General features: G+C 42.8%; 1 protein-coding gene across 1 annotated transcript in view; it reads right to left on the bottom strand.

Annotated features, from left to right (window-relative positions):
• The window catches only part of polr2b (RNA polymerase II subunit B), a 49037-nt gene that overhangs the window by 9208 nt on the left and 24742 nt on the right, over positions 1–15087 (bottom strand). The window contains exons 15-19 of the mRNA XM_067994365.1: positions 11250–11448; positions 9507–9675; positions 6143–6239; positions 5940–6034; positions 1813–2063 (exon numbers count right to left, since the gene is read on the bottom strand). Coding sequence (XP_067850466.1) covers positions 1813–2063; positions 5940–6034; positions 6143–6239; positions 9507–9675; positions 11250–11448 — 811 coding nt within the window. The remainder of the gene's footprint in view (positions 1–1812; positions 2064–5939; positions 6035–6142; positions 6240–9506; positions 9676–11249; positions 11449–15087) is intronic.

Below are 15087 nucleotides of genomic sequence, written 5' to 3'. Positions count from 1 at the left end.
ACTGGTGACAAGTACTGTATGTGTTGCACCTCCATTTTCTTTAGGTTGAAGTTAAGCCTATTTAATTAATTAATTAAATAAATAATCAGCTGTGAACAGTGATCAGTGCAAAACAGCTGACAACCTCCTTTCAGTGTATCCCTTCAGCAATGAAACTTAAACAGCATCCTTTCATTTTTGCCTTGAATAAAGACGCCATTAAAATGTGTGCTGACATCTTACCACTTTCCTGTGAAGAACAAACTGAACAGTGCTGGTGCCAAGACACATTCTGGTTTCATTCTGTTGAATGTTGTAACGGTATGAGATATTGTTGTTATTATTGATATTCCCCATCAGTCCACATGTTATTTTAAAAATAAATTTGGGGAAAGTGGCATCCAATGTTGGCAAGAAACCTTTGAAAGGCATGCTGCTGAACGAATCAAAAAGGTTGGTGAGATCTGCAAATCTATGTAAAGGTTCATATTTTACTCTCTGCAATTTTCTTGAACCTATCAAGCAATGAACATCATGTCCAAAGTGCTCCATTTGGAACTCCAATTTGGACTCAGTCTGTTTAGGAAACTCTGTCAATGATCTCTCCAGCTTAGACTTATTTGTCTCTTTTTGTACAGTCACTATGAGAGCATCCTTCAAATTCTGTGATGTGACATTTCTTCCAAATAGTTTGGAACAATTTACTTCAATTTGTAGGAATGGTTGGTAACATTTGTTTGTCCCTTCTGGGATTCCTTCAGATTAATTAGCCTTTCTATTCTTGATCGCTTCGAACGTTGGCTATTAATCAATTTCTTTTATAATGGGCTTCAGCTTCAATACCTAAAAGACCTGTTTAAGAGTGTACAAATGTTACATCCAACACTTAAGGAGAGTCTTTCTCCTTGATAAGTAAGTTACCATGTGAGCTCTTAAGTAGAGCAGTTCCTCAGTGAGGGGGCTATAGATGGCCTTAACTAGATGTAAAAAGCTCTTTGATTGAGGTTTATCTGCAACAAAAATGGATTTCCTTTGCTTTTGTATAAAGGAAAGAATGAACTTACATTTATATAGCCCCTTACATATCACAGCCAATGAAGTACTTCTGACATGTAGTCGCTATTGTAATGTAGGGAAACTCAGCAGCCAATTTGTACTCAGCAATGTTCCAAAAACAGCAATGAGATAAATTACTAGATAATCTGTTTGTGTTGTTGGGTTAAGGTGTTGATCAGGACACCGAGAGAACTCCCCCCTGCACTTCTCCAACTAGGGCTGTGGGATCTTTTACACTTACCTGAGACAGCACCTCCAAGGGTGCAGCACTCCCTCAGTACTGCATGCAGTATCAACCCTAGATTATGTATTCAAGTCTCTGGAGTGGGGCTTGACCTTCTGATTCAAAGGCAAGCATTATACCACTGAGCCAAGGCTGATACCGATTAATCTTTTTGCATCTTTTAAATCTATAGTGGATGTTTTACTGCTTTGGCAGTTGAAGAATGCTGCTATTTTCTGATTAAAAATACCTTGGATTTCTTTTTCATTGTCATCAAATAAACCCCCGACAGCCTCTTGACTTGGGTCAAGGGTATCAGAGGTGCTTACTATCGTAATCTTGGATGTAACATTGACGGATGGTAACGTCAAACCATTGGAAATGCAAATTAATTCTGCTGAAGCTGCAAGTTCAGACTAAGGTTACAGTTTATATGTATTGTGGACACCTATGTGCTACACATAATCCATACTTCACCAAAATATCCGATGCTTAATAAAGAAAAGTAATGACGTACAAAGCAATAAAAGCTATTAACTATTTTGATGCCTTACCCTAATTTTGCAAAATTTGTATCCCTCTTGGTTTAGTGTCACCATGACCTGATCCACAATACCAGTCTCACTTGTCCGCAGGAACGTGCTGCAGTCTCGCTTTGTGTACCGTCGGTTTGTGCTCTCAAGCTCGTCTTCATTTTCTGGCAGTGTTACTGTTTTACCAATGATTACATCATCTCCTGACACACGCACACCAGGTGCTATTAATCCATCTTCATCTAGCTTCTCATAAATAGCGTGTCTCATACCTATAAAATATGAGGTGAAGGGTACATCAACACAAGAGAAATAATTAACTTGCTGAATTTTCTTCAGTCATATCTGTGACTTAACTGGCTGAACAAACTGATCAGGAATACTTTTAATATATACACACACACGCATGCACTACTATAGCATTTGACTTCTGTTTCTGCTGTAGTTTTACCACTGAAAATTCCACTGAATAAATTCAGTGCATTTCAAAACATCATAATGGGTATAGTTTCGATCAAACAAACTACTTTACGCCTTCATTCAGCCAGAAGTTCCATATAAGATGCAAGTGTTGTCTCATGTGGGACTGATTTCTAACTAAGTGAAATGAACTGAACTTTAAAAGTCTGGTGATTACCGAGGTCTTTAGAAATCAAGGAATGCAGAATCTTGAACATTTGAAAATTGTCAATGAATTAGTTTGAGTATTAATTAGTCTTTGATTTTTTAAAACTCTATATAAAAATTGCCTTCTTGGTGGTATGTCCTTGTTTACCTCTACTTATCAAAATACACGATCAATGCACTGGCAAGAAAAATGAAAGGTTTGAAAATACATGGGCGCCTCAGATTTACTAAGCTTTGCATCGGCCTGCAGGTGCTCCCTCAGTTCGATCAGTAAAGAAACATTAATTGTTACAAACTGGAAAAAATAACATGCCTCCCAATGGCTCAGCAAATTTATCCATTTGTCCAGTTGTACCACATAGCCTCAGCCAGACTTTCCACTATCCAGGCAACTCTGCTAGAATCGCACACACATGCTCATTGGGTGAGGACAGGATTGGACTCAACTGCAATAGCCCTACAGTCAAAGAGCCTCTTGACATTAATTTCAAGGTTCACACACAAATAATGGGCACTTGGATGCGACCGTTAACTATAGATCTGTACTCCAACAAGATGAGAATGTCTTCAGAGCGGGGTAATGGGGGGAATTTCAAGAAAACGAGAGCAAGAAAAAGTTTAAATTATAAACTTGTAACATTTTAATGCATAAATATACATTATTATCTCAAATTGGAGTTGGGCAAAATGAACAAATATGGAGAAGAAATCGAAAGTGCTAATTATTTTGATATTAATGCCTAATAGAACCTGTTAGCAGAGTCAAATTTCTGTCTCAAGGACTCGGGATGGTCAGGGCGTCACAGAACATTACAACATAAACAGGCCATTGAGCCCTTCAAGTCTGTGACAGTGTTTGTCTCCAAGCCTCCTAGTCTAATCCCACTCTCCCGCTCATTCCTCAAATCATTTTTCAAGCAACTATCTAATTCGCCTTCAAACATAAATACTGTAGCTACAAGAGCAGGTCAGAGGCTGGGTATTCTGCAGCAAGTGACTCACCTCCTGACTCCCCAAAGCCTTTCCACCATCTACAAGGCACAAGTCAGGAGTGTGATGGAATATTCTCCACTTGCCTGGATGAGTGCTGCTCCAACAACACTCAAGAAGCTCGACACCATCCAGGACAAAGCAGCCCGCATGATTGGAACCCCATCCACCACCCTAAACATTCACTTCCCTTCACCACCTGTGCACCGTGGCTGCAGTGTGTACCATCCACAGAATGCACTGCAGCAACTCGCCAAGGCTTCTTCGAAAGCACCTCCCAAATCCGCGACCTCTACCACCTAGAAGGACAAGGGCAGCAGGCACATGGGAACAACACTACCTGCACGTTCCCCTCCAAGTCACACACCATCCCGACTTGGAAATAAATCGCCGTTCCTTCATCGTCGCTGGGTCAAAATCCTGGAACTCCCTTCCTAACAGCACTGCGGGAGAACCTTCACCACACGGACTGCAGCAGCTCACCACCACCTTCTCTAGGGCAATTAGGGATGGGCAATAAATGCTGGCCTTGCCAGCGACGCCCACATCCCATGAACGAATAATAAAAAAATTTATATACGCTGTTTTAACAATGCTTTGTGGCAAAGAATTCCACATTCTAATTACTCTATGTAAAGACATTTTCTAACCTCCCTTTATTTCTTTGAGATCATCTAGAAATTGTGTCCTCTTGTTATAGCCTTGCCAACCACTGGAAACAATATCACTGTTTACATCTTAGCCCTCCATCATCTTGAAGACCTCTATTAGGTCACCGCTTAACCTTCTCAGTTCCAGTGAAAAAAAATCCCTAAATTCCCCAAGTCTTATTAGTGAGGTGTGAACTTGTTATAACGAAGACAAACAGGGGAAGTTTGTCTATTACTTTGAGGCATTTAGTTGGATTTTAAATCAACCAGAAAGTATCAGAGGACTAAGTATATTATTTTGTAATTGGAGGAGGTATAAAAGGCTATGGCGTAAAAGACTGGTGTGACACCATATTCTGGGACCAGACATAATTGCCACTCAGGTTTAAATGTCCTGGAACACTGCTCCAGCAAAACAAGTCTTGCACTTACTATGGCTCAATAAAGGGAGGTGCGTCCACATACAAGATCCGTTAGCTAAGTTGTAGAACAGACACAGTTCAAAGGACAACTAACAGGATAAAGATTGACTGTTGCCCTACAAACATTCATCTAGTTATTTTCTATAGTCAAAGCTAGAAACATACAAGGTGCTCTGGCTGAGCTCATCACAGATAGTGCACATTCTGCAGATACTTGGACTGGATATAAATAGGTTGTGAAGTCTTACAAGCTGTTTGGATGTAATCAGACATCTTTTTGAGGACTTAGCCCATTGGTGTTACAAAAAAAGTCAGGATGAGAAAAGGCCTTTTGGCCAAAAGCTCATCCCTCTAGTACATTAACACTTCCATCATGGTTTCTTATTATGGTATGGAATGCTTTGTCACAGTGAGTACTTGAGGCAAACACCATTGCATCTTTTAAGGGAAAAGTGAATGAGGATGTGAAGCAAAAGACAAACTGGGCTTTGGGGAGAGTATAGGACAGTGGGATTAGTTTTGGATTGTTCTAGGAATATGCCGAATGGCCTCTTCCTCTGCTATCAACATGTACAGTACTACCTATCCAAAAGTTGCCCAATGAGAATCAATGTCTATTAACATTGATGTCCAAACATCCAGAGAAGGGAGTGGAGGGCACTAAAGACAATCATCACTTCTTGCTGGACAATGACAGGTACTGAGGCTTTGGTCAGTGCTGTGTTGGGGCATCAACAACAGCAGGCATTCCTCAGTTAGGTATCAACTGAGGAGCTCATGACCAAGGAACAATTCAGACATCCTGGTAACTCTCAATAATTACTTGTGCTCCACTACCAGGTAGTACCAATGCAAGAGTTGCTCCATTTCCTGGAATGGTTTTAGTGACTGTGCCCATTTCTTGTGAAGTATTGAGCAATGCCACCCTATGTTAATGAATAAAAATTTGTTTGGAGGGGCTGTAGTGGCTATAAACAGCCTGGAATTTCAGCAAAATTCACATCTGAGCAAGGCACTAGAAAAGATTTATGGCAGCATAAATTTGGGTGTACGCCAATCACAATTAGAAAAATGACTCAAAGTCAACAAGGTGGTGGTCTTGTCAAACTTAATTGCAAATAATGAAACACATTCAAAATTGGAAATCAGGGCCAATGGCTGTGCCAAAACAGTGAGATAACTAACCAAACTAATTGACGGAAAGAAACACATACAATTTTAACAGAAGGGTTGAACCAGTGGGGCAACTAGAACGAATGACCAAGAACGCAACGGAAATGAGGAGGTCCAATCCAGCACTAATCCTCATGTACAATGGGGAAAGGAGAGTCTACACTCACAAAGCTCTTATGGAAAATATTTAAAAGTGACAATGTCCCAATGGAACATTAAAATGTGAACATTCAACATTTTAAAATTCAGATCTAAATTGGCAAATTAAAATTGAATTCTGGCTCACCCTGGCAAGTTTCTCGAGTAGGCCTCTCAAATACTTCCTCCTGGTCAAAACCTTTTTTTGATTCTTGCTCTTTGTACGAGCGGTAGAACACAGACCTAACATACACAAGTATGAATATTCAGGAAAATAAACACACAAAAAATTAGTTAAGTAGTTTTAAAGAACAGGACCTTTGAACAATTTCTAGGACAAGTTACACATACCTGAAATAGCCCCTGTCGACTGCAGAACGATTCATGATGACAGAATCTTCTTGATTGTAACCAGTATATGAAGCAATTGCTACTATAGAGTTTATACCTAAAACACATAACAATTTGAAAAGATTAAACATCCCTTTTTGGCACATCTCCCTCAAAATCCACAACGGCCTTTGCTCAAGTCTCAAACACAAAGATAACTTTTAAGCCTGGTTTAAGCTCTGGGCTCGATCTGTTTTTGAATTTAATTTAACTGGAGTGCCTTTTAAGTAAAACACATTCAATGAGACTAACTTGTAATGTTAAACATACTAGGTTTAAAATCAAATGCTACCTTCTATTTATTAATAAAGACAGCTATTTTTAAAAAGGATCCTCGCACAGTGCAGAGATCAGACCACATTTAACCAGTTCACCACCACCCATGAAACCCAAGCAGCTTTTACACTTCAAATGTTTGATATTACATTTCCCAGACTTCTTAATGAGACTTAAATGTGTTATTAGGTTTAATACAAAGAAAAAAATCTCAACATACTCCAATACAAAGATGCCTTTTACAGTTAATACACTACTCCAGCATTTCACACATAACCTTAACTTGGGAAAAACAATGAAGCAAGCATGCAGTAGTAGTTTTGAACTGAAAACAGTGTATAGAATCATAGAAGTTTACAACATGTCCATGTCGCCCAGTTTATACCACTAAGCTAGTCCCAATTGCCTGCACTTGGCCCGTATCCCTCTATACCCATCTTACCCATGTAACTGTCCAAATGCTTTTTAAAAGACAAAATTGTACCCGCCTCTACTACTGCCTCTGGCAGCTCGTTCCAGACACTCACCACCCTTTGAGTGAAAAAATTGCCCCTCTGGACCCTTTTGTATCTCTCCCCTCTCACCTTAAATCTATGTCCCCTTAAATCTATGACTATCTACCTTATCTATGCCCCTCATTATTTTATAGACTTCTATAAGATCACCCCTAAACCTCCTACTCTCCAGGGAAAAAAGTCTCAGTCTATCCAACCTCTCCCTATAAGTCAAACCATCAAGTCCCGGTAGCATCCTAGTAAATCTTTTCTGCACTCTTTCTAGTTTAATAATATCCTTTCTATAATAGGGTGACCAGAACTGTACACAGTATTCCAAGTGTGGCCTTACTAATGTCTTGTACAACTTCAACAAGACATCCCAACTCCAGTATTCAATGTTCTGACCAATGAAACCAAGCATGCTGAATGTCTTCTTCATCACCCTATCCACCTGTGACTCCACTTTCAAGGAGCTACGAACCTGTACTCCTAGGTCTCTTTGTTCTATAACTCTCCCCAACGCCCCACCATTAACGGAGTAGGTCCTGGCCCGATTCGATCTACCAAAATGCATCACCTCACATTTATCGACCCACTGGCCCAATTTATCAAGATCCCGTTGCAATCCTAGATAACCTTCTTCACTGTCCACAATGCCACCAATCTTGGTGTCATCTTCAAACTTACTAACCATGCCTCCTAAATTCTCATCCAAATCATTAATATAAACAACAAATAACAGCGGACCCAGCACCGATCCCTGAGGCACACCGCTGGTCACAGGCCTCCAGTTTGAAAAACAACCCTCTACAACCACCCTCTGTCTTCTGTCGTCAATCCAATTTTGTATCCAATTGGCTACCTCACCTTGGATCCCGTGAGATTTAACCTTATGTAACAACCTACCATGCAGTACCTTGTCAAAGGCTTTGCTAAAGTCCACGTAGACCACGTCTACTGCACAGCCCTCATCTATCTTCTTGGTTACCCCTTCAAAAAACTCAAATCAAATTCGTGAGACATGATTTTCCACTCACAAAACCATGCTGACTGTTCCTAATCAGTCCCTGCCTCTCCAAATGCCTGTAGATCCTGTCTCTCAGAATACCCTATAACAACTTACCCACTACAGATGTCAGGCTCACCGGTCTGTAGTTCCCAGGCTTTTCCCTGCCGCCCTTCTTAAACAAAGGCACAACATTTGCTACCCTCCAATCTTCAGGCACCTCACCTGTAGCTGTCGATGATTCAAATATCTCTGCTAGGGGACCCGCAATTTCATCCCTAACCTCCCATAACGTCCTGGGATACATTTCATCAGGTCCCGGAGATTTATCTACCTTGATGCGCGTTAAGACTTCCAGCACCTCCCTCTCTGTAATATGTACACTCCTCAAGACATCACTATTTATTTCCCCAAGTTCCCTAACATCCATGCCTTTCTCAACCGTAAATACCGATGTGAAATATTCATTTAGGATCTCACCCATCTCTTGTGGTTCCGCAAATAGATGACCTTGTTGATCCTTAAGAGGCCCTACTCTCTCCCTAGTTACTCTTTTGCCCTTTATGTATTTGTAGAAGCTCTTTGGATTCTCCTTTGCCTTATCTGCCAAAGCAATCTCATGTCCCCTTTTTGCCCTCCTGATTTCTCTCTTAACTCTACACCGGCAATCTCTATACTCTTCAAGGGATCCACTTGATCCCAGCTGCCTATGCATGTCATATGCCTCCTTCTTCTTTTTGACTAGGGCCACAATCTCCCGAGTCATCCAAGGTTCCCTACTTCTACAAGCCTTGCCCTTCACTTTATAAGGAATGTGCTTACCCTGAACCCTGGTTCACACACTTTTGAAAGCCTCCCACTTACCAGACGTCCCTTTGCCTGCCAACAGACTCTCTCACTCAACTTCTGAAAGTTCCTGTCTGATACCATCAAAATTGGCCTTTCCCCAATTTAGAATTTTAACTTTTGGGCCAGACCTATCATTCTCCATAGCCATCTTAAAACTAATGGAATTATGATCACTGGTCCCAAAGTGATCCCTCACTAACACTTCTGTCACCTGCCCTTCCTTATTTCCCAAGAGGAGGTCAAGTTTTGCCCCCTCTCTAGTCGGGCCATCCACATACTGAATGAGAAATTCCTCCTGAATACACTCTACAAATTTCTCTCCATCCAAGCCCCTAATGCTATGGCTGTCCCAGTCAATGTTGGGAAAGTTAAAGTCCCCTACTATTACCACCCTATTTTTCTTGCAGCTGTCTGTAATCTCCTTACATATTTGCTCCTCAATTTCCCATTGACTATTTGGGGGTCTGTAGTACAATCCTATCAAAGTGATCTCTCCCTTCTTATTTTTCAGTGTATATTAGGTAAGAGATCCTTCCCTGGTGTGTGGTACTTAATGTAACCCCCTTCCGTCTAGTATGTAATAGACCACCCATCCAATGTGGTAATGTAATTGCAATAATTCCACCAAGTATGTGGACACAAGCTGTGATTCTGTAAGCCTCCGACATTTGGCTTGTTTGTTCGATTAGTCACTCACCTGCTGGTAGCTCTCTGAATCGCAGGTACTCCATAGAACGGGTTGTAACAAGTGGCTTTTGTGGGTAGTACAGTACATGTGCTAGGGTGTCCATACGCACATGAAAATTTGTAATATAAACTCCCATTGCTTGTTTACCCATAGCAGATTGATACGTATTTCTGGGAGACTAGAACAGTAAAAGGATTAGGTAATGAGATCAGAGACTTTCACAAATCCACCTTCATACAAATCATTCCTGTCAGTAGAAAGCTCAGGTTACAAATTTAAAAATTCTGTACAACCTCACTTCAAAATTGAAAATGCAATTAGGACTTAAATAATACCCAAAAGCTCTCTTTATTGTAAACAGGGGTGCCTCTCCTCTCACTTCCAGTGTTAGCTAAGCACAAGCCAAATATGTAAAAACTTCAGAGGGGTGGGGATGGAAGGAGGGAGAGGGGAGGTGGGGGGCAGAAAATCTCAGATGGAGATGGTGGCAAGCAATCTCAGATGGGGGGGGGGGGGGGGGGGGTGAGGAGTTTGGGGGGTGGGGAAGGTTTGCCGACAAACTGTTTCAACATGGGAGGTGTGAGCTGCCAGGTAAACATTCCCAGCACGGAGAACATCACACAATCCCAGAATGGGGAAGGGGGGAAGAGCAGAGATGAGTTTGTAGCCTAAAAGTGACCCAAGAGAAGAGTTTGATATTCCTATTATATGGTGGAAGGTGATCCAGGAAGGGGGTGGGGGTTCAGGTCCGATGGGCATTCCTACAACCGAAAACAGGACAGCCCGAGAAATTGTGACAGGTAGGCTGGACTGAGCCGGGATGCAGCCCCAGGAGCAGAGATTGTATGCAGCATTGGGTAAAAGTTGCAAAATTTTCAGATCAGAGAGGTTCTGTTTCGAGAGAAAACAGCAAAATTAAAATTTCAGAGATTATACAATGTTTTTTTCAATTCCAAAAAGATCTACACATCTCGTACATGGATATGGGGTTTGAGCAGATACATTACTTCAGTGCCACCCAGTGGCCAAGGTGTGCAAATACCTACAGACCCATATCAACAGTATACCATACAGGCTACTGCATCAACAGCTAGAGTCAAATGAAATTTAATGTTGAAAACACCTATCACAGTACCACCTACTGGGCATTTGCAGGTAAATGGGAACACTGCTAAAATGAAAAATCTCATACACTAAAGTTGACATTGGGGTCTTCAATGTATTTTGAAATGGAATGTGGTGACCCACCTACCAATTTTAAATATGTAACAGATAATGCCTGGGATGGATGAGCAAAATCACATTTACAGGAGGCAGCACAAATAATAGGAAACAATGCAACCATCAAATTATGGTGAAGCTTTCCAATACAAGGAAAAATTATTTCAAAATTAGCAAGTTAGGATAAGAAGGGGAAGTCAGGCAAAGCTTGTTCACCCAAATGTCAATGGAGTTGTGGAATAAATTACCAGGGAAGGTCAGTGAACCAGACCATAAAAATGGATTCCTGAGACAATAGATTTGTTTGTGGAAAGAGAAACAATTGAGGGATGATATAAACAAGCTACGAAGAGGTTCATCTCTGAAAGGGTCTAATTGATTTCTGTTCGTAACAATTCAGGTATTCTGTTATGACTAGAATATTTTTGTACTCACTCCTAGCCCAAAACAATACAGGTGGTATTTGTTACATCTTTCAATAGTTCGACTCCGCAAACACGTCTTGAACAGTTTTCTTCTGATCTTACCCACCTGATTATGGTCAGGAAAAGGAATAATTGATGCACAAACACCAAGAATCATTGATGGGTGAATCTCACAATGCGTATATGTTGAACAGTACGCAACGCCCTTTTCCTGCAAGTCATCGGGAGTCATGGCTAGCATTACAGTCTCCTCTTCCAGCGTATCAATATACTCCACCACACCACTAGCCACAAGATCTTGCCAACTATGTGGAGGGAAAAAAAATTTGGACTCAATCAATGTGCTCTCAATCCATTATTAGGTTAGAAATCTGTCAAATATGATGGCTATGGAACAATCCTTTTACAGGTTCTCCCTGGTCTAAAAAGCACCAGTGCACTTAACCATATACAATACGACCGCAAGTACAACCGCGCCAATTAACCACAGGAATTATCCCACACAATGAGAGGCCAGTGGGAGTTGGGGTGCCCGGCATTTCTTTTTGTTTACTCACATCGTTCTGCTCCCTTGCAGCAGCCATGGGCCTCCAGTTACGGAAGAGTGTTACATTCAACATGTGCCTCACTCACAATCAGAATATGTTTAAATGAACAGCAAGGTCATTAATTTTAGGTCAAGTAACTCTGCTGACAACAGTGCTGTGATCTGGATTGCTGAAGACAAGTATATGTTGCGCTTATCATTCACCTCTGGTTTGGGCAGGAGGGGATCGAGCTGTCTCGAATCCGGCAGCTGCATGTCGACCCTAAAGTGAGCAGATCAACTGATAGACAAGTTGATGTTGCTAGTTGCAGCAGACTGTTCAGGTTTTATCACTTCTTACTGACATCACATCCCCAAAAGAAGTGGCAGCAGAAAGGGGACACACTTAAGCAGTTATTATCATTTTGAAGGATAAGGAACTGTCCAACAGGCTGGCTCTATCAAGTTGAGAGTATATTGCCAGCATTCCCACTCCAGATTGATTTTCAGTGACTCCTGCTGGCAACTGTGCATGATGATATATGACAAAGATTAGAAGAGACTTGGCTGTGATGGCCCAATGTAGTTAAATAGCCAATAGGTGTTGGCCATGCTCACACATTAAGAATAGCCACTTGGAAAAGTTACAAAAGGGCAGCCTTGACCCAAGGAACTGTAACCCAACAAAGATGTGGAGGGGAAAAATACAATTGGCTTCCATTTTCCCTGACTGGAGACAAATACCATAAAATCTAATACTTTTTGTTCCAGTTCATTTCTGCAGGACGATTTTGTGATCCTCCTACCTGCTCTACAGTCAGCAACCCTGGACGATATCTCAGCATGGTTTCCAAAATCTCTTCATTCATTCCCCCACCCCTTAACCTGTTGAAACAGAAAGCCCTCAGCCTCAGCTGACTAATTAATTAAACCTCCACTTCCCCAACACATTTACCAATTGAGAAACAAACCTTCACAGGTTGAGGTCTCTCTGAATCTTGGTTAATCCTGGGAAGTAATTTAGGTGTCTTGCATTCCAATCCTACAACCTTATCCTTAAAGGTCCCTCTAACCTACTCTTCTGTTCGGAAACTGCAGAGTTCTTGCTTATTCCAGCACCTTTAATTTTAGCGCTATGGCTATGGATACATTAAGTACGCAGGGGTCAGGTGTAGATGTCCGTATGACTTAGACATTCATCATCATTTAACTCATTATTGGACTTCAATGCTCCTCTCCAGAGCTTCAGCTTAAGTTATTTTTCCCTCAGAGATGAACAAGCTGCCGTTCTAAAGAATAATTTGGCAACCGCATCATCTGTTGTGTGGTCGAAAGAAGTGACTATCCTTTCCTACACTGCTTCAGATAGTGGGAGGCACCGTGCAATCCTGAAACTATAACCGCAAGCTACATTTTAACACTCCCAATAGCGATCCAGCTTGGGGGAGGCAGAACTCCAATGATGTACATTTTTTTTTAAAATGTGTTTTTCAACATGTACTTCACTTCGATTTTCTACCCCCTCTAGTCATAAGCAAGAGCTACAGAAGAAAACCAGTTTTGGTTAACAAGATTCCACATTAGGATTACAGAAGATCTCAGAACAGTTACAGCTTTATCTTTAGACTCGTTACATGAAATGAACAGTTGGAATCTAGAAACTTGAAAACAACATCCACCTTGGAGAGTCCACAGGAATTCTTAGAACAGCATTTTAATTAAGAGAAAACTGCTTTTCATAACTGCAATGCCTGACTGATTCTCTACTGATTCTAATGTGCAGTAGAGTGAACACTGATGGCTTTTTAGGTGAAGCAAAGAGAGGAGATTGAGTATTATTAGGGTGGGGTGCTCAATGATGTTTAGTCAGTGCCCCAGCATTTTCTTGGAGTACTCCCTGAACACCAATGCTGTAGTTTGACCTTAAAGAGGACTTTAAAATTCTGAAGGGGTTTGATAGGGTAGAAGTAGAGATGATGGGCCTGATTTTAGCAGGCCTGCGGGTTTCCGGCGGGTTGGGTTTCGGGAGCGTGGTCAACACGCTCGGTGAAATTACTGGGTTGCCCGCGCGATCATAGCAGGCAACACACTAATAGGAATCAATTACCTGCTCCTCCGGGCTCCGCGCTGCTGGTCTGCGCGTCGGGCGGGCTGCGCATGCGCAGTACGTTCTGTCAGCTGGAGGCTCTCTAGTTAAAGGGGCAGTCCTCCACTGACAGATGCTGCAACCAATGGAACAAATTACAGCATGGAGCAGCCCAGGGGGAAGGCTGCTCCCAGTTTAATGATGCCTCATCACAGGTATCATCAGATGGGGTGCGGAGGAGGGGGAGGACAGAGATCTTCCACCCGGCAGGTGGGAGGAAGCGGCCTGCCTCTGCCACCAAGGAGGCCTGGCTCGAGGTGGCAGAGGGGGTCACCTGCGCCACCAACATATCGCCCACCTGCATACAGTGCAGGAGGCGCTGCAATGACCGCAGTAGGTCAGCCACAGCGAGAACACAAAGTCTTTCCCCTACACTCCGTCTGCCACCACACTGCCCCCACCCCACATCTCCTTCGGCACTGCCAACACTACTCTGTCACATCACCCTTCATACCCACTCAAACCCCATCCTCATCTTACCTCCACCTACTCACCTCGCCAGTACTCATCCTGCCACTAACACGCAACCCAATCCTCATACAATCTCATGGCTCTATCCCATACTCACCCTCTCGTGCATCTCCCTCACGGCCAGCCTCACTCAACCTGCCACCACCTGTGCTGCAGCCACAGGGCATGCATCACATATGTGCAGTAGGCAGCATAAGGCAAACGTGTCGTGAGCATGAAGGGGGTGCACAAGGGTGTCGGAGGGTTTGCCATGGGTGTTACCTATATTGAATTTCAGAGCAACAAACATCACACATTATATTGGCACCACCACTGCCATGTCTCCGCGAATCCTGTCTGTTGTGTCCAATAATGCCCGCTCCTGGGTATCACTATGAGGACCCACCACTGATGCCACCCATCGTGTTACTGCAGAGTAGGTGCAGGTGTATTTGCAGGGCTCTTCCGCGCAGACGACTGAGAGACATCGGCGGTGTACCCGGCTGCACCCTGGAAGGATGTGGAGGAGAAGTTGTGGAGGGCAGTGGTGACTTTGACAGCGACAGGTAAGCAGTTGGTGCTGGGGTCAGCCAGGAGCAACTCGGCATGAAAGAGGCTGCAGATCTCCACGACTACATGTCGAGCGAATCTGCGCCTCCGTGTGCACTGTTGCTCGGAGAGGTCCGGGGAGCTGCGCCTCGGTCTGTGGACCCTGTGGCGAGGGTAGTGCCCTCTGCGATGCGTCTCTCTCTGCGGTAGCCCTCCCTCCTGCTGTGCAGGTGGGCGTGCAACACCGTGTTGGGGGGCTCCACGTCTCTGCGG

This window comes from Heptranchias perlo, chromosome 1, assembly GCF_035084215.1.
Source record: "Heptranchias perlo isolate sHepPer1 chromosome 1, sHepPer1.hap1, whole genome shotgun sequence".
NCBI lineage: Eukaryota > Metazoa > Chordata > Chondrichthyes > Hexanchiformes > Hexanchidae > Heptranchias > Heptranchias perlo.
This window is presented reverse-complemented; position numbering and strand designations above follow the sequence as displayed.